This window comes from Hermetia illucens, chromosome 2 (genome assembly GCF_905115235.1).
Source record: "Hermetia illucens chromosome 2, iHerIll2.2.curated.20191125, whole genome shotgun sequence".
NCBI classification, from domain to species: domain Eukaryota; kingdom Metazoa; phylum Arthropoda; class Insecta; order Diptera; family Stratiomyidae; genus Hermetia; species Hermetia illucens.
In genome coordinates, this window is record NC_051850.1 from 180,159,303 (window position 1) to 180,184,404 (window position 25,102).

Sequence of the window (25,102 nt, forward strand, 5' to 3'; positions counted from 1 at the left end):
TTGATACCCTACACAACTATATCCGGTGAAAAAAATGTTTAAATCCCCCCTTTGCATGTATGGGGAGCCCCCCTTTAAACTCCACCTAAATTTATGCCACTCGCTGTATGCGTGGGATTTCATAGTTCCCATCTGTCCACCAAATTTCGTTCGGATCGGTTTAGCCGTTTTGAAGAAAAGTGTGTGTGACAGACAGACAGACATTGAATCGATTTTAATAAGGTTTTGTTTTACACAAAACCTTAAAAAGTGGTAGTCGGTTGGCGAAAGGTCCGGTGAATATGGTGGATGGGGCAGAGTCTCATACTGCAATTCGTTCAACTTTTCAACCGTTGTTCTGGAAACATGAGGTCGTGCATTGTCGTGAAGGAGTATCACACCATCTCTGTTGACCAATCTCGGCCGTTGAGTACTCAATTTTTGGTGCATTTCCTCGAGTTGGGCACAGTATTTCTGTGTATTTATCGTTTCTTCAGGTGCCAAAAAAGAATAGTGTAGTAGACCACCAAACAGTCACCATTACCTTCTTCGGATAGAGGCTCGGTTTCAGCATATACTTCGGTGGCTCATCAGCATCTAGCAATTGTGCTGATCGGCGACGATTGTCGTATAATATCCATTTTTCATCACATGTCACTATTCTGTACGAAAAGGGATCGCTTCTGTTGCGATCTGTCTCTCACAGGCTGACGTGTGTCGGATTCGACTAGCAAACACAACCCATCTTTATCAATCGATGGTCCTGGATGTCCACGTGGCTCATTTTGAAGGTTTACGTCGCCTGACCGGAATTTTTCGAACCACCGCCATGTGGTTCGTTCGCTTACCGTATCAGCTGCAAATGCGCTATTAATATTCCTGGTCGCCTCCGCTGCTTTATGACCGAGTTTGAACTCATACAGAAAAAGTATACGGTCTTGGCTGTTTTCCATCCTCTTTTCCTTTTTATTCACCCTTAGCACAACGATGATCAAAACTGAAATGACTCCTTGATTAAATGTAGGAGTATTTATATGTCGTTATCCAAGACCAACTGCGCCAACTAGTGGTGGTCTGATACAGCAAAATCGCAAATAACTTCCCTGGATTGCCAAATCGGCCATTTCATGTGTAACAACCTAACACAAAGCGGAACTAAAAAGGAAGACGCACATATGATCGATCAGGACTAGGTCGAAATCGACCAACTCGTATGATTCATTGACAATTGCTAAAGTCCTTACAAATGGCGCCCAACGTGGGGCTTTTTTCAGTAGTTTTGCTTAGACCTTCCTTATAGCTTTGGTTGTTTCGATATATTCGATATCATTCTTTTTTACCAGTTTTGCATTTCGCGAAATTTTCCATCTTCGATAGCATCTCTTCAAATCACTGGTTTTCTTGCACTGGTCATCAGATTTTTCAATCTTGCTAATCATTTTTGGTACTCCATCCCTCCACCTCGGAGGCCGGGAATAGAAATTTCACTGACAAAAGGGTCGTAAAGGGGAAGGGGATTTTGACCCTGGAGCCAGATTTCCTCTGTAAGGCTCTCCATGTGCTGAGCTGATTTATTGGTATTATGATAATTTTTGTTGGTGCACTGGAGATACTTGACTCATCCCTAATTCATACCAATTAAAGTTTAATTGAATAAAAGCTCCTACCAATCATAGAAATATTTGTTTATGATTGTAATTTTCCTTAAAATTTATTAGCAAACAAATCCGCAACGCAACTGCACTATCGGCAATATATTATCGCAGTCACTGGCCCATCCATCAAATTCATTGCATAAAACTCTGGCAAAGTCCATTAAAAAAACGTTTCTTAATTGACGTATTAATCAAAGTGGAAAACAGAAATGTTGCAGTAATGGTGCTAAATCAAGTATGAAGAATCAACAAATAAACTGTGGATAATAGAGAGCCCCAGCTCAACATTATCAATAGAATCAGTTCCACCAGGGATCAATTTTCTCTTATGTAACCTTTTCTCGTATTTTCCAGTAGACATGTCATTTGAGTCCGCATGAACTGGCAAAAATATAGATACAATAGGGGAATACTCCTATTGCTCGAAATAACGATAGGGTTTTGAAAGATTACTGGTGATATTGGCAATAGTAGACCCATTTATTTCATTGACTGTAAATTATAATTTAAAAATTTAACGACCATGTCCTCATATTATAAACCCGTACATCTCCTTAATCAGTGATTTGAACAAATCAACCCTTTGTGATCTCTTGTCTAATGGTTTTCAATGAGTTATTGTTGCGGAGAATAATAAACAAGTCGGAAAACTCGACACTTCAGGGATGAAAAGTTCTGTGGTTTTTTGATGTAACAATGTATGGGTGCTCGTTAATAAATTTTGCACTCGCCTGCAGTAAACAAAATAAGCAACTTTGATATATTATAACTTTGTGATTTATAGTACTATTTCCATCAAATTTTCCAATATAGTATAGTATATTATATTACACTATTTCCGATTAAAATTAGTGCTCTTACAAACGAAATTAACGCTTTTACAAATGAAATTAATGCTTCAATCTTTTGTAAAATAGTTAATTTGTATTGGAACATCGTTATTTCCACTTCTTAAGACGTTAATTTAATTCGTTAAAGCCTTAATTTCAATTATTAAAACGTCAATTTCATTTGTTGAAGCGTTAATTTCATTTCATTAACTATTTTAATTGTAAGAACGTTAATTAGACTTGTAAATAGTATACTGGTTTCAGGTAATACAGCAAATACATTTGTCGGGGGTGAATTTTCTTCGCGATGCTACAGCACTCCCCTCTGAGTGAGAATTTTTGACGAACGATTTTATTCTTAGGTGGATATGTCTTGGTAATATGCTTCGATGGGAGAACAATCGGAGACCACCGTAGCTGAGCTTGCAAAAACCTGCCATAGATGATCGACATGATACTCCTGTGAGTTTGACATGAAAAGGATGTTGTCCAAATAGCATGCCCTGAAGTCGAGTCCCCTGAGGACTTTCCCCATAAACCATTGGAAGCTTTAGGCTGCATTTTTAAGCCCAAATATTATATAATCACGGTAAATTCACACAACCCGACGACAGGAGATCGACCTTTGAAAACACTCCTTATTCGACAGATCAGTCGCGCCGTCAAAAATATGGCGTATTGGATATTTGTCCGGTCGAGTGCCGGCGTTCAAACTGCCTTAGTCTCCGCAAGGAGAGGAGACGTCTTTTTTGAAGCATGATGAAGGGTTGGAGAATGATCGGCAATAGCTCTTTTCCAATAAGTATTGAATTTCGGGCTTTTCGAGGGTGAGGCGACGCAGACGGTCAGCTAATGGCTGCCCCGATGTGACACCTTATCGGGTGAGCCGAATTCGGCTTAATGAAGGTTGGGTTCTTTCAGGACCCTAAGGTACAGGGAACTTTCAGTAATGGTATTTATCTTTGACTGTTCCCTGTTTAACACGTACGATATGATGGTACCTGCCTTCTTGTCTTTAATATCAATGAGGAAGTCGTAGGGTGACAAAAAGTCAGCTCCTGCAATTGTTACGCTTTACATCCGCAACGACGAACTTCCACAACATCACGCGTTTTGATCACAAAGAAGACTTTATTCATGCCGTACGTATTAGCATATAATATAAACGGCTCAGGTTTCTGAAGGGTATAACGAACACGTCAGCCACTGTATCTACCAAAAAGTGCAGCGCAGTATAGCGTTCGTAGATTTGCTGGCGATTTGTCTGGGTGTCACAAGGGACCTGCGCACCTACTTATGATATTCGTTTCCCGCTGAGCTGCAATAACTGTAGGGTGAGTGGCAGCGTTTCACCTTTGCTCCGAGCTTTTTGTGGTAAAACCGTTTTCCGATCGCTGACAGTACGAATATTTGCTGCTATGCCACCTCCGCACTGTTGCGCATAGTGCCGCTATTTCCTGAGTAAGCCAATGGGAATGTGAAGTACTGCAAGCTTGGCGCAACTGTCACAGCAGCTGTGAAGGACGTTGGGGCCTAACTCGAATCCATAAAGTAGCTGATAGGTTTTCTCGTATTCCGGCAGAGATAGTAGACGAGTTTTAAGAGTTTGGTACTTACTGTGGACGGGTAGCATACGCACGATGTCGGCTACTTGATTTAAAGCCGAAGCATCCAGCTCAGCAACAACCCTGTCAAACTGCGCAGCGTCAGTCTGACTGCGAAGAGAATGGCTTCAACCCTCGAAAACCATAATGAAACGTGCTGTGATGGAAATGGTAGCATCTTGATGAAGGTTATGCTTTCCACCTCGATTTTCGTGTTCGCAATTGTCTGGGTTGATGCTTCCGCTTGCGCGTTCCCGAATTTTTATAGTCATCAATTGTCAGGGGTGAAAAGAATTTAAAGGAAACACCGGATGTAAAATGTTTCTACTCTTTATTCAGTCTGCTTCTTCTACCCCTCGATTTCATTGATTTCATTGATGTTGCGCCGCTACATATCCTGAGCCCACGAATTACTGAAGAGCGTAGCGGAGTAAGTTGCTGCTCAGAACCATTGGACTACAATGAATCCACATGGAATACACAACTTTGATATTCTATAACTTTGGTAATAATAGTTGGATATCCTTCCAAAACTGTGTCTTATATTATTACTTACACTGATGTCAAATTTCGTGCTTCTAGAATGAACTTAAAGGGGGTTTTCGGGGTAAATTTCTAAAATATAGTTACTGTGGTGATTGCTCCACCCGTTTCGGGGTAAATCTCGGTGACAGACGAACAGACAGACATTGAATCCATTTTAATAAGGTTTTGTTTCACACAAAAGTTTAAAAAGCTGAGAACAAATTATGCCGAGCTCGGAGATGATTAGTAGTGGTCAAACTTATCCGAAAACAGCAGTCGAAAGATATACGCATTAGATAAGTAAAAGAGCTACCTTAGAATGGTGGAATGTCATGTCATAGCGAAAACATCGGGCAAAAACGGATTAAACTTGCAGGGGTGTAAAAACAGAGTTACGATTAAGGAATGTAATAATAACGAAAGTTTAGAAGTTCTAATTTATATTTGATAAATGTCAAATTTTTTACCTCATCCGCCGAGAGATGAAAACTCCTAGTTATAACTATCCCCATAAATAGTTATGAATCCTCAAAGTATTATATTTTTTTTAGATCATCTTGGTAAAGTTTGCATTTTTAATCCCCTCCCCCTCCGTGAATGAGGAACGATAGGGAGGGTATGCACGACGTAGGAGAAGGCCCCATCTCAAAACCTGTTGAAGAATTGCGGCGGCCACCCCCCTTAAAAAGTTTTGTCCCCTCCCCGTTTTCTTGTAATAACGGTAGGGTTTAACTTTGAACCCCATCCCCGCAGGATGAAAGAACATTGTGGAGAGAGAAGCGGGAGGTGTGCTTTTTCAAACCCTGTTGACAGATCGTGGAGAATACCCCTTAAGAAATGATGGTCTTTCAAATGGGGTTATTTTGATATCATTACAGTGAAGCTTGATTTGCTAATCCTAACTCTTCTCCCCCTCTCCTCCGACTATTTCATTACAGAAACACAATAATTCGCTGGCCAACCCATGGTCCACACTGAAAATGGCAAGCTGGCAACCATCATTACGTATTTTCAACCGGATTTTTTCCCTTTCCAAGCCAGAGAGCCTTTTCTACCGCAGGGCACGAGGATTAAAGCTTAATCCTCCTAATAGTAAGAAGTTTGAGACTTGATATTTCTAATCTATCAAGGGGTGCACAATATATTATGAGGAAGATATCTTTTCAATCAAAATGTTAGCACCTGCGTATTTTGGTGGCCATTTTATTACGCTATCCAAGTTAAGGTGCATCGCAATTGTTTGTCATTCTTTTTCTTCTTCTTTTTCTTCAGCCTTTGTCCCGTTCACAAGCGGGGTCGGCTCGTCGTGATCGGCTTCGCCATTTGGCTGTATCGAATGCCTGATCTGGGTGCAATCTCGAGGCTTTTAAATCCCCATCCAGCGTATCAAGCCACCGTTGCTTAGGTCTGCCCTTTGGTCGTTTACCATCGACGACGATGTTCAGACCAATCTTGGCAAGTGAATTCTCGTTTGCACGAATTGCGTGACCATACCATCGAAGACGCCTCTATCGCATCTTTTCCACGATCGGTGCAATCCCATAACGATCGCGGATATCCTCATTTCGGATGTGATCTAAACGTGTGACGCCATCAGTCCAACGTAGCATCTTCGTCTCCGTTACCGCAAGACACCGTTCATTGTCTTTTATGGTCGGCCAACACTCAGAACCATAGAGAGCGACTGGACGGACGACATTGCGGTAAATTTTAGATTTGAGACGTTCGTTGATACGTTGATCACAAAGAACACCAGTTGTGGAACACCACTTCATCCAGGTTGCGTTAATGCGTGAAGCAATTTCATAACGCAGTTCTCCATTGGCTGGTAGCGTTGACCCGAGGTATTTAAATCGCTCAGTTCTGGGCAGATCACTGCCGCTGACAGTGATTGTGCCTGTTTCATGGGGATCGGTCGTCAAAAATTCAGTTTTGTTTAAATTCAATCTGAGACCGTGTTGCATGAGTTGCTCGAGATCATTTTTGCTATCAGATGCTAGGAACACATCATCTGCATAAAGCAGTGTGTAGGGCGCTGGACGTTGGATATCCCGTGTGACGGTGTCCATAACAAGAACAAAAAGGAGTGGTGAGAGGGCGCTTCCTTGATGAACACCAACAGAAACACGAAGGTGGTTTTGATACACCCGCCATACTTCGAACTTTACTTTTCGGATCATGGTAGAGCAATTGAACCCAACGCACGAGTTCTTCTAGCACGAAGTGTTGTCGTAAAGCATACCAGATGAGTTCGTGTGGTACACAGTCAAACGCTTTCTCTAGATCCAGAAAGGCAATGTAAAGAGGGCGATGCTTCTCACGGTGTTTTTCCATGAGTAACCGCGCAGCGTGTATTGCGTCAGTAGTTCCGCAGTTCTTGACAAATCCGGCTTGATTCACGGTTATTTCAACGATTTCGCGAATACGGTTGTCAAGAATGCGTTCAAAAATCTTCATGGTATGGGAAAGTAACCGGATCGGACGGTAATTTGAACATTCTGCTGGGCTACCTTTCTTTTTCCATATTGGAACAGTGGTACTTTCTTGCCAGTCAGATGGTGTTCTGCCTTCCTGAATAACCCGGTTAAAGAATTCACTGAGCCACAGTGTTGGGTCCCAGCTCTTCGCTTTCCAGAGCTCAGATGCGATGTCGTCAGGTCCTGTTGCTTTCTCCGATTTCATTTGTTTTATTGCCTCCTCGACTTCAGTTGCGCTGACTGGTGGAACTGCTCCAAATGTCGGCAATGATTGAGGAAGTGGAGGATGAGCAAATTCTTCAGTTGAAATCTGCTCGAAGTATTCTCGCCATCTATCCGTCGCGGCTCGACGATCAGTAAGCAAAGTACCGTTCTTGTCATTAACACAACAGAAGTGTTCGATATCCTGTGTGCGTTCATCATGGCTTTTAGCAAGTCGATACAGATCTCTCTCGCCATCCCGAGTGCCCAGTTTATCGTAAAGATTTTTGAAATGGTTCGCTCGGGTGACAGCGACCGCTTTCTTTGCTTCCCGGTTGGCATTCTTATAAATTTGCCAATTAGCAGGTGTCTTATCGTCGAGAAATTTGTGGTAGAGGCGTTTCTTTTCACGGACCTTCATTTCAACATCATCATTCCAAAGCCAAGTATCTCGGTTGATGTACCGCTTACCCGGCTTTGTGACCCCGAGGGTTGCAGAGGCCGCTTTGTGGATCGTGTCTTTCATTTGGTTCCATGATTCTTCCACATTCGTAATGGTTGGCAATCGTACGAGTGAGACCGTTTCTTCTTTCTTCTCACCAAATCGCCACCATTTAATGCGAGGCGGGCCAGTGCGTTCATCACGCTGTTTTATCGGTGGCTTAATTCGCAGGACGGCAATCAACGGCCGATGTTGAGGTGCGATGGTCTCACAGGGAACGACTTTGCAATGAGTGACAGTGGTAAAATGTTGGCGTCTTATGAGAATATAGTCCATTTGCGTTTAATTGTTCGCACTATAAAATGTGGGAAGATGAGACAATCGTTTAATGAACCATGTATTCATAAGTACAAGGTCATGGGTGTCCGCAAAATCGATTATACGCTCACCACCTTCATTGCGCGCTCCGAATCCCTTTCCCCCATGGCACCTGTTACCGTCTACCTTTTCACCCACATGACCATTAAGGTCGCCGGCAATGATTATGTAATCGTCAGCAGGCACGTGACAAGTCTTTTCTTCGAGAAGTTGCCAGAAGGCATCTTTCTCGGCATCAGGTCGACCTGCCTGTGGTGCATACGCGGTGAAGAAGTGAATAATGCGATCAGCTGATATAATGGTGAGCTTCATCAACCGATCATCAAATCGTTCAACTTCTTTAATGGCATCACGGAAACCCTCTGAGATGGCAATGCCAACACCATATTGAGTGTGTGGGTTAACAAAATAGAGAAGTTTGTAGCCATTTTTACCGCGTTCGCGTTCAATGTCGCAGCTTTTGGAACCAGACCATCGGGTTTCTTGCAGAGCGCAGATGTTAATGCACCTTTTCCGAAGGGCTCTTGCGAGTTCCTCGGTCTTTCCAGTTAGGGTACCAACATTTAGCGTGCAGACACGTATTTGTTTTGTTCGTTGTGTGCGGACTAACTTGCTTACGTCCTGACGCCGTCCATGCGTCAAGAACCCTTGCCCATTTCTCGACAGGACCGAGGCCGTCCTGCCGCGTCGACTGAGATGGACGCCCTAGTATTTCTCCGAGGCTTATGACTCAATCCGATCATCATGTTTGTAACGATATTCTATGCATTGTTTGTCACTATGAACCTATTTAGTTGCTACAGGCAGTTCAGGCAAAGCTTCCAATCGGCGACATTGTGGTATGAATGGGTATGGTTGGATGCCGCCATTGTATTTGCTAGCAACTCGCCTAAGAATATAATTGTCACGTATTTAAGGATGTTACCCTATATGGCTGATTATGAAGGGGTTGAGGCGGTTCAATGAAAGTAAGGGCTTGATAACTTTGTTGATAGGTACAAGAGGGGGTGAATACGAAGCTTTATAGCTCGATTTCCAGTATGAGCAACTGGCAAAGCAAATGGCATTTACTCGTATAGCGCTCCACAAAAGAGCTTGGAGATGTTGGTTAGTCTTGCAATTCTCCCATGATTAGCTGATGATGAAGGAGCCCTTCACCACGACTCTGAATCGTTTAACACCTGGTGAATTTCTACCTCTTGTAGATGATTTGGCAAGTCACCGTGAGGCCCGAATGGGTTGGTCCTGAAGTGAAAATTAATTTTTTTTTGCAATCAACGCATTCATCTGGAGTAAAGCTATTGGCCCTCAAGTTGTTCCACTCCCTCGTGACACTTATGCTGATTGTAACTATTGCGGGGTCATTCGTCTACAAACCTTTCAGAAGGCAGTCGTAATGATCTGAAGCACATTCCCGGGAACCGTCAGCGATGGCACGTAGAGACCCTTCGCCTCACTTAGCGGTCTAAAGCAAAAATTGTTAAATCTAAACACATTGGCACATTGAGCTCTATGGATGCGATCTGGAAAACTAGAAAAATAACTTCAAGATTTAACATGCCCCGAACCGAAAGATCGAGTATGAAAGGTTTTGTGTATTTCTTGTGTAACAATATTTGGACACAGGACGGTTCCATTTGAATATGGTTCATAATTCACCGGCCATTCCCTTGAAAGTCATGCTAAACAGAAAACTTTAACCTTCTTTGATTTAAATAATAGCAGCAGCTGCACCAAAATTTCCAGTATCGTGCTTCAACATACGATCAATGTTTTTGTGTGACCACAGGATGGGCCACTTTTGATTACGTGACCATTTTATTACATACTCAGGAAACATATTTGTTTGTTCCTTAAACATCACACCCAATAAATTTCATCGAAAATGCGAGTTCCAGCACAGCAACAAGCACGATTTATAGCTAAACGTCTTTAGATGAAAAGATAACGTTAATATCCAGCGCTTGTCATGACAAAAAATTAACTTACGTAATTTATATCTTTAAGAAAAATGACATTCCCTCCAAAGTAGTAACACTTATAGGAAGATCTGTGAATGTGTATTTTCAGATGACTAAAAGCCAAGTACAAGGCGTTTGTGAGTAAAAAAAAAAACTGAGAAAACTCATCGGTGAAAATTATATAAATGTTATCGAGAAGTTGCTTTGTTTTATGGTTTTCAGAAGTAAACGTCCTAAGGTAGTTGTGGTAGCACAAACAATAACTTGAATAGAACAATAATTAAAAAGTTATTACCTTTTTTGCAAATACAACGATAAATCCTACAGTTTCCCAATGGGGTTTTATGATTACTAAAACACGCTTGCATTCTACTCAACGAGCTGCAATCTATTTAATGACATTTTACCCAAGAACTAGATTTTTCCCATTTTAAGATATGTAAGTTGACCCATATCATAGGCAGTGATTTATGACAGAAAAACAATCTGAAAAGTTGTTGGAATAACTCCTCAGAATTGAATAACTAATAAGCTGGCAACCACCTCACCGCCTTCATTAGGGTGAGATGTTACTCAAAAAAGTGAAGTAAGAATGCATCTTTTTTGCTCATTAGGTTCTGGAAAATGAACTACAACTGAAGAAAAAATTGGAATTCTCCCAAAACATGCCAATCATTTTCATTTATCTTGAAAAGTCACAACGACCATTTCCACTTATTTCTTTGGAAAATTGTTTCTACTTGAAGCATTGTGTAATTCGAACGAATGGCACTAAAATCAAAATTTTCCGGGCAATTTAATGGACATCGAAAAGCAGACAGAATTCATCACAATAAATTTTAGCATAGCAAATGTAAAATTACATTTTGATAAATATGCTTTGACTTGAATAATATGCGGAGAAATTATTGTGACAATTGAAAAGCGGTGAATCGACGCTTGGTTCTTTTTTTCTTTTGGGGAAATTGGGGGTCAATAGCCGCAGTTTATGAGTATATCCCATTAGCAGTATCCGCACGTTCTTTTAGTATAAGAAGGAATTATGCAGAGTTGAGGATTATGAGAAGGGACACTTCGGTGATTGCAATTACTTCTCCTCGGTGTATAACTCCTCTCCCTCTTCTTCCTCTCTACCCCTTCTGAGTACAGCTTCCCTTGAATCTCCTGCTATTCCCTTCCTCACTTTCTTTTTTAATAAAGTACCTCATAGACAATCTTGATACCAATGTCGGATCCGGCCCCGATGTTCTTCCCAATCTCTTCAACCTCTAAGTTAATTTCCCTTCCTCTCTGCATTATCTTCAATACGAACCTCGAAGAGTGTCATTTTCCCAACCTGTGGAAAGAAGCCCTTATTTTTTCCATATACAAAGGCTGAGAATTTCCACCCTATTTCGCTCCTCTCATCCTGCTCCAAAATCTTCGAGAGGCACGTCAATGACTAGTTGACCACCTTACAGCTAAGGAGCAGCACGGCTTCATAAAACGTCGATCCAATGCTACCAATCTTCAGGACTTCACCAACTTTGTGGCCAATTGCCTCAACTCTCGGCAGGAATTCCACGTTATTTACACGGACTTTTCTAAGGCCTTCGATTCCATTTACCAAGAGATAATCCATCACTCATTACATGGCTTGTCTTCTACCTCTCTTTCCAATCCTCTAGCGTTTTGTTTGATGGTTGCACTTCTAGTTCTTTTTCCCCCTCCTCTGATGTGCCACAACGATCCATTCTAGACAGCTTTTATGTTCATTCTTTTTTAACGACCGCCTCTCTATTCTAGCTGTTTCCTCAGTTCCGTCCCCAATGGATTGCGCCTCCCTGCAGGTAAATCTGAATTCAGCTAATGCTACTCGATGTGTTACTCGTTTAAAACCTCTTCCACCCATTCCTCCTACTCTGTTGGTTGTTGCTCTCTGTCCTATCTGAGCTCCATCCTCGACCTGGGAGTAACCTTCGACTCTAAACGCCGTTTCGACGGCCATTACTTCGATATCACCAACCGTACTTCCAAAATATCAGGTTTCATACTGCGTTCCTGTTCTGATTTCACTTCGGTCCAACCCTCCATAATTTTTTTAATTTCCTGGTGAGAAGCATCCTTGGATATTGTTCCGTGATTTGATCCCCCTTGCATAATTGTGATTGTCTTGTCTTCTCTGCAGTGCAAATTTACCCGCTCGATTTTCCTAAAGATGAGGCTCCCCGTGTTGACTACCCCGCCCGCCTCTGTACATTTCGTTTCCCTTACCCCCAATGACGTAGAATCTTCCTCGATCTACCGGCCTAATCGACTTTGCTCCACAGTTCTACGCCACGTAGTTCTATGCCTACCTATTCGTCGGCCATTCTGGGATAGTGGGTTTCATTGCATGACATAATCCACAATGAAGCTTTCACCCTTCCTTAATGTGTGACCTATTCATTGTCACATTAGCTTTCGGATCATTCCTCCATTTTATTTTCAATGAGATTATGTGTAAGTTTCGCTGTCATGACATTTAATTATGTACATGTGATAAGCCTAAGAAAACAGACATCAATACAACCGAGATTCGAATCCGCACAAGAAGTAAAAAGGCTGACACTTAACCAACTCGATCGTCATTCTATCATTCTGAATTTCGTACCGGGGGCTCAGCATACTTAACGAACTTACCTCACTTAAAAAAAACCTCATTCATGATAACGAGCTTAAGACTGATAAAATCTAACTGGTTGAATTTTTGTCCTGCGAGAAGGATGTGCAGGTCCAGAAAATTATTATTAAAAAAAACTTCTCTGATACGCAGAGTTATCATATTATCTGCGCTAACAACACATTTCGTAAGCTTCAAGTATTTTCTTTTCTAAGTGTAATCTCGTAATTGAGAGTTGCCTTGCCCTTTCGCTAGTAATACTTATTAACCTAACCAATATTTCGGGAACCACTTGTTCCCTTCATCAAACTGACTTGTAGCATCGATGAAGGGAACAATTGGTTCCCGAACTACCGGAATTTCCAAGGTTAATAAATATTACTAGCAAAATGAAAAGGCAAGTCTTAATTATTTCAAATACTTTCCTTAGTCATTAATTATTATTTAATAATTTAAAGGAGCTTGATTTCAAATTAATTTAAATTTGGATGAATTGGATTGGATTGAACGCGTTTTGTCAACAAATAAATAATTTTCGAAGGAAAGTTGTGATAATTTTTCAGTTATGCGACCAACTGCAGGAATACTATGAGTAAGCATCAAGTGAGAACTTTGGAATAGCTCATTTTTAAGAATTTTTAGAAAACAAAACTTTATTCAAATCGGCTCACGGTCTGCCTGTTTTCAACAGATAGGGTGCATATTTTGCCAGCGTGTAGGATTTGACATACTAAAATTTCTCATAAGCATACTGCGCGTGTTGCTCGCAGCTTCACGCTTCCCATCTGTCATCACTCCCAAGTATTTGATGGTAGGCTTAGAAGTGATGATATGATTCCCAATTTGAATACGGCCATAATTTCTTTTACGACGCTTGGTGATGAGGACCGCTTCCGTTTTTTCTTCCGCAAGTATCAGACCAGGTCTCTGTAGCCGGACCTTAACAGCAGTGATCGCTTCGTATGAGTATAACTCAGCATCTTCGAGATCCTTTGTGTGGCTTCCTCTGTAAGGGGAAGTACATCGTTGTACATGATCTTCCACATCAGTGGGCCTAGTAAAGGGCCTTGTGTGGGTACCCGCAAAGATAACGTACGACTGGGGTCCGTCATCAGTGTCATACCAAAGCCTCTTATTTTAGCAAACAGCTGTTGACAATAACTGTAAAATAGGAGGGAATACCAATCTTCGTCAGAGCTTCCCGTATTAGGTTCCAATTGGTCGAATAAAATGCATTTCTCACATATAGGGTCACAACCACGCAATATTTGCTAGTACTAAGCTTTCAATGACTGCATCTTCGGCCAATCTAGTAACCATTTTGATGGCATCAATGGTTGATTTGGCTTTACGGATCCCATGCTATCTGAGACGTCTTCCTAACTCTCAACAACCGGGAGTAATCTATTGTAGATTACTCACTCTAGTATTTTCTCCACAGTGTCCAAAAGACAAATAGGTTTGAAGGAGGTTGCCTCACCTGGAGGTTTACCAGCCTTAGGCAGAAGTACTAATTTCTGTCGCTTCCATGATGGAGGAAATATCCCCTCGGACATGCACGCTTCGAACAACTCAGCGAACATGTCCAGTCTGGATTTCACGGCAAGCTTAAGGGGCTTATTCGGCACGCACGTAAAATTCCCCGTAAATCCTGTCATCTCCTTCGTAGAACCATTGCCAAGTATAGCGTCGTGAGGTGGACGTAGATCTTTCTTCCTCTCTCCTCACTCAATGATTGCATGCGCTTCGCGACAGCGCTCTCGTCGTCTCTTCTGTTTGTCCACCATGTACAGCGAAAATTTGCATGAGATTGTGGTTTATCCCTCCGTGCCTTCTCAGTGCCCGTGTTTCATCAGCCAGAGCGTCGACCAGCATCATTGCAGTTATTGTCGCATCATCTGAGACTATTCTGAATCCACAGCGGACTTACCAGCCGATCCCTTTTGTAAACCAAACTAATCTTTTTGGCATTACAGTGGCAAGTCGAACAGAAATGACTAGAAGCCTCAGAGAACCAACCACGGATTCGTGCGCTAGACCAAGTATATGCCCAAAAAAATGACGCATTCGAACAACATCGGCCGACCCCGCAACTAAACAAAGCCAAAACAAAGGAGAAGATGTGGTATGCAGTACAGTTCCCGAAACTAGCGCTGCGTACAATTATATATAGAACTTACTACTGTTGGTATAAGTGGCTTACTGGAGCACCGTGTTCCCTCAACAATTGACATCATCTTTTTCAAGTCCGTGCGGATTATTAGCTTTAGGGAATAACATTAATCTTTACGGTTACCTTACCTCGGGCATGCCATAGTGTCTGCCTTCCTAAGGAAATAAACCCTGAGCAATTTTCAAGCGGGAACCGAGATAAATAATTTGGAAGCAGTCTCTCCTGCTTCACAGTATAGCTAGCTTGGGGTTTCTTGGATTTTCTTTGTTGGCATGCTCTCTGAGCTGCTCGTCTAGACAGGTAACATCCCGATCGAATTTCAGAAAGTTCTTTTATCCCGGCATTTCCTCACTTTGCATTCCTTGATATGAAAAGCTCTTTCCGGTTTTGTACCTAAGATGGCCTCCTAGTTCAACCGCACTATAAATATTTCCTTTCCGGCTTTCTGCTTCGCAGAACAATTCTTTTGTTCTTAAGGTCCATGTTCTTGTTTTCACCGCACGGCATACACTATTACAATTCCAAGCAAAATAACTCTCCGAGTTCTGCAGCGGTGATATCCTTACAAGAGAGACCCCATATATCCTTACAAGAGAGACACTTGAAGCATCTCTTCAAAAATATGTGCTCCCAAAGGCAACAAACCACTTATAGAATCCGGATCCCCCCCAACGTCTAGTAGTTTAGTATTTTTTCAACTCGCCTACGGGTATTAGGCTCGTACGTTGATAAGTTTTTCTTCAGTTATTGCTTTAGACCAGGACACCCCAATGACACGACGTAGGAATAAAGTGATGAACGCTTGGAACTTTTGAGTGATCGAGGGGACCATTTCCTCTAAGATTTTACTTCGATTCGGGAACGTGACATTACTGTCATACCATATACCGCTGTGAAGATAATAATTAGTTTCTGCATAGAGCATACCAGATACATGCTATCGAAAGCATTCTTGAAATCGTTGAAGAACAGGTGAATCGAAGACCTGAACTCCACCCACTGCTCCAAAATGGTGGGAAGGGTGTTAATGAAGCGGAAACCAGTCTGCTCTTGGCCAGTTAAGTTTTCGAAATGTTCTTTGATAGGTTTTAGGACAATTTGAGCTAACTCCAATCTTGCGCTACTCTTTAGCCTGATATTAATAGTACTTCTCCTTGCAATGCATCGCTAAGAGGTTTCTCCATAGAATTTTAAGATATTTCACTTAAGATACACTCAGAACACTTACTAATTTTCAGTTTTAGATAATTTCATATTATCTTCTACTCATATTGTTTGAACGCCAATAAATAAATAAAAATATGTTTATGTCTATGCTAATTAGCTAACAATGGCCTTTTATTTCTATTTCAGATGGCGAGGGAGTGTCTACAAATTAGTCTGGAGGGAACTAGTAGCGTATTTAGGTTTATATTATACAATTAATCTTATTTATAGATTTGCTTTAAATAGGCAACAACAAATGTAAGTATAAACAAGGATTTTTTTCTTCTGAAAATATTGTATTGTTTCAAATTTTATTGAGCTTATTTTTAAGCCATTTTAAAGTTAACGATGAAGTGCTAAAAATTTGATATTTGATATTTTTGGAACAAAGAAACCGAAAATAGCATTGAATTTGAATCTTGTTTAGTTTACAATGACAGTACAGCGACACCAATTCGTCCATAGACCGATTGATTCGATAAATTCACAGCGGAAGGCTCTTAAATTCTAGGCAAAAGAATATAGTTTTGCTTTAATCTTTTCTAATCCGTGAATCTGATTAGCTACGACAAAGTCTGAAGTGAATAAATTTATTATCGATTACCAGTTCTAAAAAGGAAAAGATAGTTCAAATCCTTTTCCGAATGTGACATAAATAGTCTTTTTCATATTAGTTTCATAACACCCCCGAGAGTTTATGTTAACCACTTCGTTGGGAATGTATTGACGGTCGCTTGCCGAGTATTCTTCCAGAACTCACCACCCGCCCATCAGTGACACCAGTGATTCCGGCACAAAAGTTACGTCAGGAATGCTTCCCTTGCAGCCTGGGCGCGGAACATTCAGGTAGATCCGGTGTTTAAAATTACAAATCCTCTTCTCGTCGGCATTTCGAGGATTCGTTTCCCTCTGGAGTTTGCAGTCACCCACGACCAGGATCCGCCCATCTGTGCCCAAGATAGCGACCTTCAGAGCAAACCTGCGCTGAAAGTCCGGCATCCGGTCTCTTCGATGCCAGATAGATACTAAAAACGTTACCCCTAAACACTAAATCTAGAGAAAGCCTTTGCCTCAGCAAGGAAGCTAAAGTGGATGCCGTCTCGAATCCCGGTGGCAGCGGTAGCTGATATGTCGGAGTGCTATGAAGATGGGTTCTTGTTTTGGAAGTCTAGAATTCGGATTATCAAGTTGACCGCATTCTAGCTCTTTCCAGTTATGCTCTGAAGACTGGACTCCGCCCCGAAAACGCGGTGTGCACAGATGCGTCACGGTCCCTACATAGAAAGCAGCTATCATTCTCGTTGCAGGTATTCACTTTACAGTCTGCCTGACCGTAGCTGCGACATGTTGTGCTTCTGTCAGTGGAGTGGCCTGGATTCGTATCGTACATATTACCCAGCTAATTCTGATTTTGCCTCTGCTTAGAAGTTTCCTCCCGTGTTGTCGGACAACTTTCACCAAAGCGAGTTTTTGATCTCGGAAGTTAGCGTTATCAATCCGGGAATTGGTTAACTCCGGATTTTCGCGCTTGATGGCCTCTTCTATCTCATTATTTTCTATGAGACGGCCAGGGTCTTGGATTTCCAGAAATACGTGGGTTCCAGGCTAGGAACCAAAGCTTTCTCTCCTAGCAGCCCTTTGACTGCTTCACAGAACATACCTTTATCTGAAATAATAGAGCTTGCTTTTGTTTGATAAAGGGAGCAAGTCCTCCCCGAAATATCGGTATTTGAAAAATAAAAATCAACACTAGCGAATAGAAAAAACAAGTTTTATTATTTCAAATAACTAATCGCTAGAAACACTGCGTAATTACATTCAGATCTGAGTGTAATTAGGCGGTGTTTCCAACGATTAATTAATATAATAATCGTTGGCGCAACAATCCATATTGGATCAGGGCCTTGAAGTGTGTTAGAGCACTTCATTCAAGACCGTAACGGTACACTAGGAGGCAATGTGGTCAGCATTGCGCTCGCCCGAGATTATTACCCTGATTTGACTCAGGTACTCATTCACAGCTGAGTCGACTGGTATCCGACGGCAAATCACGATACAAATTCCACTGCCACCAGTGAGATTTGAACCGCGACCTTCCGTATGACAGCCTAGTGCTCTAACCACTGAGCTATCCGGACACGGACAACGATTAATTATCTGAAATAATAAGAAACTTGTTGTTTCTTTTTCTTTGTGGCAGATATTTATTCTTACAAAAACCGATATTTCGAGAACCACTTGTTCCCTTCATCAGTGCTAACAAGACTTGTTATTTCATACACTCAGATACCTTCATCTGCTATCCTCGGGCCTAATTTGACTAGGACTCCACGACCCTTCGTTTTCCGAATGGAAGACACTTTCGCTCCGGTATCTTCCGGCTTGATCCTATAATTGATTTCGCTGAGGACTTCCGCAAGGCTTTTGTCTTCCGTCAACCTAATAAGCAGAGCTGGCGATCTGATCCTTCTTCGTTACCCCACCTTTTCTTTTGGTCCTCCATCCTTCGTGTCCGCCATAATTTTAAACACAGGTTTTTCTGATGGTGTGGCGTGTTGTTGCCTCTCGACCCTTTTCCGCTTGTTCTTTTGAGCCCTCGAAAGTACCTACGTGAAGTCTCCTTAGATAACCCTTCCGCCTTCCGTTTTTTCCTCAGCTGGCTCAGCAACAGGCTGTCTTCGATCCGTTTGTCGCTTACGGTGTTCTCAGCGGGGGGCATGGTTGTTTCTCCTCTTTGGGCATCTTCTCTTACTCTTCAACCGCCGGTAGTACGAAATTCTGTCCAGGAGCTCCTCCTGCTGAAGTTTTTCTGGAGTAGCGTAGCAGACTTCATGGCCTTCATGACTGCGTGCAATCTTCGATAAGCCTTTTCTTTTTAGCTTTCGCCAGAATAGTTAACAGCGCCCTAACTCGGCTTATATTCGAATCCGTCTGGCCAATTTCAGCAGTTTCCACTGGTGGTACTATCTAGGTCGCCGTATCCGGCTCGATGCCGCATCACTTTGCGAGCCTTCTTCTCTGTTTGCGCATCATGATGTCTTATCGGGTATTTCAGCCTTCGCTCCATCTTTCGCTGGGGCGAGTGATGTATTTTCGTGCTACGTACAAACCCGGCCAACTCATTCTTTATTCCCACTATCTCCTCATTCATAGTGTGCCATTTAAGTTTGTACCATCGTCAGAAGCAGGTATACCCCAGGGACAACCAATTCCAGTTTCCTGAGGTCTGATCAACACTGAGCTGATCCCGAAATCACGGATGGACTCGTTCGGGGCAACGCGGTCTGCTAATACCAGTTACCCAACCAGGGTCTCCAAGAGGCTGGCTCCCTAATACATACCACAACTACCACCTTGGCAGAGCTAAACTCACATCACCCCATCGACGTCGACAAGGAGTTGTCGACGACTCCAAGAACTCCCAGTGTGTCCCGACGTGTATAGATTATTGGGGAAATTCTTAATTGACATTACTGGAATAATCGTAGTAAAGTAGAAAGATAACTGCATTGCTCCTTTCCATCACAATTTTACTTGTATTCCGTATTTCCGGATTGACACTGGTTTCGGTAAGAAGTGCGAAAGCAAACTTTTGAATTGTTATATATTAACGAAGTCACTTTCTGTGGCATGATCACAACTAGTGGGCTATTCCTACCAGCTCCATACTGGACACAGATATTTCCGCTTGCTTGCATTACCCTGTTTAAGTGGCAGTGATTGCAAAACGATCATAAAAGAAGTGCCTGAGGGTTTCCTCCTTCTCTCGGCAGGTTTGGCAATGCAAATTGTAGGGTACGCCGAGCCTGAGGACTTGGTTCCCTAGGGGTCAGTGTCCTGTGCAAGCCGCCGTAGTCTTGTATGCATTTCCAGGCGTTGGGAACAGCAGCTCTCGCGATCGGGTTTTATTATAAATGGGCCAAATCAGTTTCGTTCTGGTTGGATTCCGTACAGGAGCCTTCCGAATTTTTAAGAAAGGAGGGGCTCCTATGTTCCTTGGACAGAATCACTAGTCCAAGAGAGAGAGAGCGGTACTTGATAGTATTGATAGACGACTTGCAATTCTGCAGGCAGACTTTGTATGTCTGCCAATATTTGGGTCTTTAGTAGATGTTGAAGAACTGTCTGGTCAACTTCCAAAGGTTAAATAGATCTTCACAGACTGTTTCAAATGACTTTTTCAGCCCCCCTCCGCCAGTTTGTCTGTTGTGGCAATCTTACCAATTTGCGCACCGGAGAGTTTGTTCTTGATAACTTGTTGAAGACATTTGCCGCGAGGGCTAGACGGAAAATTATCCAACTGTGATCTGAGAATGATCTCTAATCAGACACTTTCCAGTTCACCACCTTAAGAATCCGATTGTTGGTTAGTAGGGTAATATCAAGGACCTCTTGCCAGTTGTCGCAGTTCTCCGAACTGGGAAAATGGGAGGTTGCTTCACTGCCCCTATTCCACACATAGATTCGTATTAATCAGAAAATCAAAGAATGACTCACCACTCCCGTTGATTTCCGAGTTACCCCAAAGCGTATGTCCTACATTGGCGTCGTAGCCTATCAACTGGTTGCGCCCTTTTGCTGCGATGGTGGAAGCTACAGTTCTTCTGGCAAAGCTTGATCAGTTGTGAGCAATCTAAGTGGATGAAATATTCACGCTTTCTACCTTCTCCTGCTCCTGTAATTCTAGTCCGGACACAGCAGAACGAGCAGGCTCCTCCTGGGGAGGATACATCCTCTAGGTCTGTCCCGATCAGAGTTTCTTGTGGTGTAGTATAAATTATAATATTTGCATTGGAACTCCTCTATTAGCGCGACATCGATGTCTTCCACAAGGAGGAGATTAACTGAGGCGCACTTCTAGTGCTGCATATTTACCTGCGCCACCCTCCCCTTGATTCGTCAGTCTTCGACGAACCGTCGATCTTTATCCCCTCCAGCAGCTCGTTGATGGCGTCGACTGGATCTAGGTTGTCGTTCGATTTCGGGAAACGGAATACTTTCACCTTCGCGTTCCTGACTCCGAACCGCACTTACGAAGTTCGCCTTTCATAACCACTAAGCCATTCTTGGGAATCCTGGGGTTTGAAGGCACTTCGGCAATCAAATGCGATCGGCTGATCTCTTGGGGATCTTGTCGTATGCATAACTTTACACCCTCAAAAGTAACGGTCATCTTAGCGACCACATTACCACCTAAGAAAAATCGAAACATGGGATGATTCCTCCTTGTTCCCCCCTTGTCGTTCAGGAGATTTAAGAAATGAAAATTCAACACCGTCTCCGTCACTAGAAGCAATTTTTACTCAACATATATCGATTTTTCGGGAACAACTTGTTCCCTTTTTCTGTGCCAGGTGTTCAAGGTATGCTGACCTCGTCTTGAGATCGAATGCGTTTGAGGACAGTAGGGTTCGTCTTCTCCCGGTTTCCCAGGCGTTTGTTGTTGATATATTTTTTGACAATCACCGGGTATTTAGTAAGGTCCTTCTCGTCCAGCTCATCAATAGTGCCTGCCTCCTTATTCTTGCTCAGAATATGTATGGAATTCTGGTACAGGCTCTTGAGCAGGACTCCAGGGAACCTCAGCTTCTTTGTTGGTTTCCCGTGACTGACATTCTTGTCAGTCCTTGGTTTTGATAGGATCCTCGACGTCAAAGGTTTCGGGTTAGGAGTATTGTAGATGGTGCTCATTACACCCGACAGAGGTTTCCAAGGTGAAATCCACTAGTCCCTTTGCCTCGTCCCCGGAGATCCTTATTGTTAGTTTCAGCACTGCGGTGTTATGGCTGGCTGTCTTCGACGGTTACTGCCTTCTAGTTGGATGCTTCTGGAAGGCAGTCCATAAAATCATATGTAAGGGGAGTTAGTCGCCATAGATGTACATCAGCAATGTCAGATCTTATTGTTCCTATTTGCTAGGTCCTCACTTAAGATATCCAAACTCTATTTAACGTTATTTGAAAGGCTTTTAATTGGTAATATTTCTTCTAATAAAATTTGAAACAAGAACAAATCATTTATATCCCATGATAAGCAACAAGCATGACTCCATTATCAACTGAAATTTTTCTTTTAATTTCGTTACAGTATATTTGAAAAAATCCGACAATATTGCGGATCACAGATAGACAGTATACCTATGTCGTTTGTGCTCGGCTTCTATGTCAGTCTAGTCGTGAAAAGATGGTGGGAACAATACAAATTGCTTCCCTGGCCAGATACTCTTGCCCTATTTATAAGTGCTGCAATCCCAGATAGTGTTACAACGACCGTGAGTATCTTTTAGGTTTTTTTTTTACTAATTCTTGGTAATTCTGGGCCTTGAAGTATCTTGGAAGATATTAAAGTTGTTTTAAAGAATTTGGCTTTAATTTGCTGTGGGTCCCGATACAAAAGATACTGCAAATATCCGCCTAGAATTGGTCTTAACACATGCAAATTGGGGACCTTGTTTTAAGAGTTTTGTGGTTTTTTGATTGCTCAGTTAAACATAATTTTGTTGGTTCAAGTTCGCATCTCGGTTTTCAAAAAAAGACCTTGCCAAAGTTTTTTATGTCACTTGTTTAAACATTTACTTTCTACTTCATTACAGAATGACATCGGTCGTCTGATGCGACGGAATATCATGCGTTATATGGTGCTAGCATATGTGATAACTCTTCAGAGGATATCGCTCCGAGTGAAGCGAAGGTTTCCCACAGCCCAACATCTGGTCGACGCTGGTCTTATGATGGAGAGCGAACGAAAGATCTTCGATATGATGAATTCCAAGAGTCCCATGTCCAAGTACTGGATGCCACTGGTCTGGGCAACGAATATCATAAACCGGGCCCGCAAGGACGGCCACATTACCTCTGACCATATTGTTCAGACATTGCTGATGGAGTTGTCCGATATCAGACGACGTCTAGGCGCCCTGATCGGCTACGACACGGTTTGCGTGCCACTCGTCTATACTCAGGTGAGATGGGGTTCCGACGAAAGGTAGATTTCCCCACATTTCTACATTTGATCGTGATGCATAATACATAACACCCATCCATTCAATGTCGCGAGATCAACGGACGACCGTGTTCTTTTTGCAATCGGGTTTGCGGCGCAACAGCCGCAACATGTTGCGCGGAAGTAACATTGCGCCATGGTGATCTTGTAATTAGCATTCCTGCTGCACATTTCTGAAATTACTAATAATAGTAGTGTTGAGGTGTTTGCCGTGCAATATCGTTTATTGATACTTACGTAACTGCTTTTGTCTTATCATTACAGGTGGTCACGCTCGTGTTGAACATATACTTTATAGCGACCCTGATGGGAAAGCAAATGATTCCGACTGATGACCCAAAGGATCCAGATCTTTACTTCCCTGTTTACTTGGCCTTGCAGGTATGTCGTCTTTTGAAAATTATTGAAATTATCTCAATTTCGGTTAATGGGTAGAAGAGAGGTACCAAGGACTGATTTTTCAGAAGAAAGTAGGTTCCAAAATCAGGACTGAAATTCTTCAAGGACCTTGGGTGAACCCATATGTTCGGAAGTGAGACCTTTAAGGTTTCTGTGCAAACCAACTTAATTTAAGACCAAAAGAAGTTCAGCGACATCTCGACGATAGATGAAGATGGTTTTTCTGAAGCCTCACTATGAACAAGCCCCTTAACGCCAGATAATCTCAACAACAAAGTCATGCTGGGTTCTAACAAAAAACTTATCTCTCCAACTTTTTATGAATTCAAGCCTTTCTATCTTCAACGACCTTAATGAGAATTCTTGATTGTTTGGTCGCGAAAAAAATCGCGAACATATTTATTGCTTTGTTCGTAATTTGCACGTATGGATTTTGCAGCCTGTGCTGAATTTAATGTCTTAAGCGAGCACCGCTCCGCCTTGCCACTTGTAAACTCTAGGCTGACAGGGTGATTTGCAGAAATTCTGCCGAAAAATTAGCAATCTCATGAGGCATGCCGACAATAATGGCTTTAATTATAATACATACCTTGAGACTGCGGAACAGAACCAGCAATTTGTACGCATGGGGGGTGAAAAAAATTCAAAGTTGTTGGGTTTTTTTCCGGTAATGTCTTCTTAACGATTTCGGGCACTACAGAGAGAAAAACTAGTTGGCGTTGGGAAAGATCATTTCAATTTTGGTGATTTAAGATATTTTTTAAAGATATGTGCCATGAGTGAAGGTTGAGGGTAGATGCAATCATAATATAAGCACCGTGATCAAGTATGAATGCACACATGTGTGCCGAGAAGAATTCCCTGATGAAGTTTAAGCAAACTGGATCTTTACATCATCATGAATTCGCAGGAAATATAACGAAGGCTGGTAATGAAAATACGAATATCCACAAACCTGATATTTTACACGGTCACATATCCAATTCATCTGAAAAGTCTTGATGGAGGTTAACGTATGCAAATACGAATTAAAAATTTCAGCCCATGATATGCAGAGTAAGAAAATGTCATCTGCGAGATCGGAGATTGTCGCGAAAAGCAACCCTTTCCCTTAGACTTCACCCTGCCCTTCAGAACCACATCATCGATGACCTCCTTAGATTAGATCTTAGTAGAGTGGAAATGAGATCTACACCGGATCCTTTTCGTAAAAGCTCAAAACTTGATAGATCACCACTGAGGGCAACATAACCCCTAGGCAGTCGAGCTTTGCCGCGGGATTCGGAAAGGAACTTGGATAACCCCAGATTGGCATAATCACCGATGTTGTAAAAGGCAAGCATGGAAGGTATCAAACAACAACAGCGTTTGTTTCGCTGGGGCAACACATACATGAACACTGTGAGTTCATCAAGGAGAGGCGGAATATCCACCAATATATCAGAGCTCTAATACATGACATTAAGTTGTTCTATATTAGGGCGGTGGAAGAGAAAAACGTGGGGGACGCAGGAAACGCCTCCTCAACATAAGGTCATGAAAGTCCTGGGGGGTTTAACGTGAGTACCTGCCGTGTAGGCATAATCCCACGGTCCTCTTCGGACACGGATTGATTTTGGGACCACAATC

General features: G+C 42.3%; 1 protein-coding gene across 3 annotated transcripts in view; it reads left to right on the forward strand.

Moving 5' to 3' along the window:
* Window positions 1–25,102, forward strand: part of LOC119649385 (bestrophin-2) — a 121,887-nt gene that overhangs the window by 55,238 nt on the left and 41,547 nt on the right. For all 3 annotated transcript variants that reach the window (XM_038051503.1, XM_038051505.1, XM_038051504.1), the window contains exons 3-6: window positions 16,220–16,330; window positions 22,160–22,343; window positions 22,665–23,033; window positions 23,339–23,455. In XM_038051503.1, coding sequence (XP_037907431.1) covers window positions 16,220–16,330; window positions 22,160–22,343; window positions 22,665–23,033; window positions 23,339–23,455 — 781 coding nt within the window. The remainder of the gene's footprint in view (window positions 1–16,219; window positions 16,331–22,159; window positions 22,344–22,664; window positions 23,034–23,338; window positions 23,456–25,102) is intronic.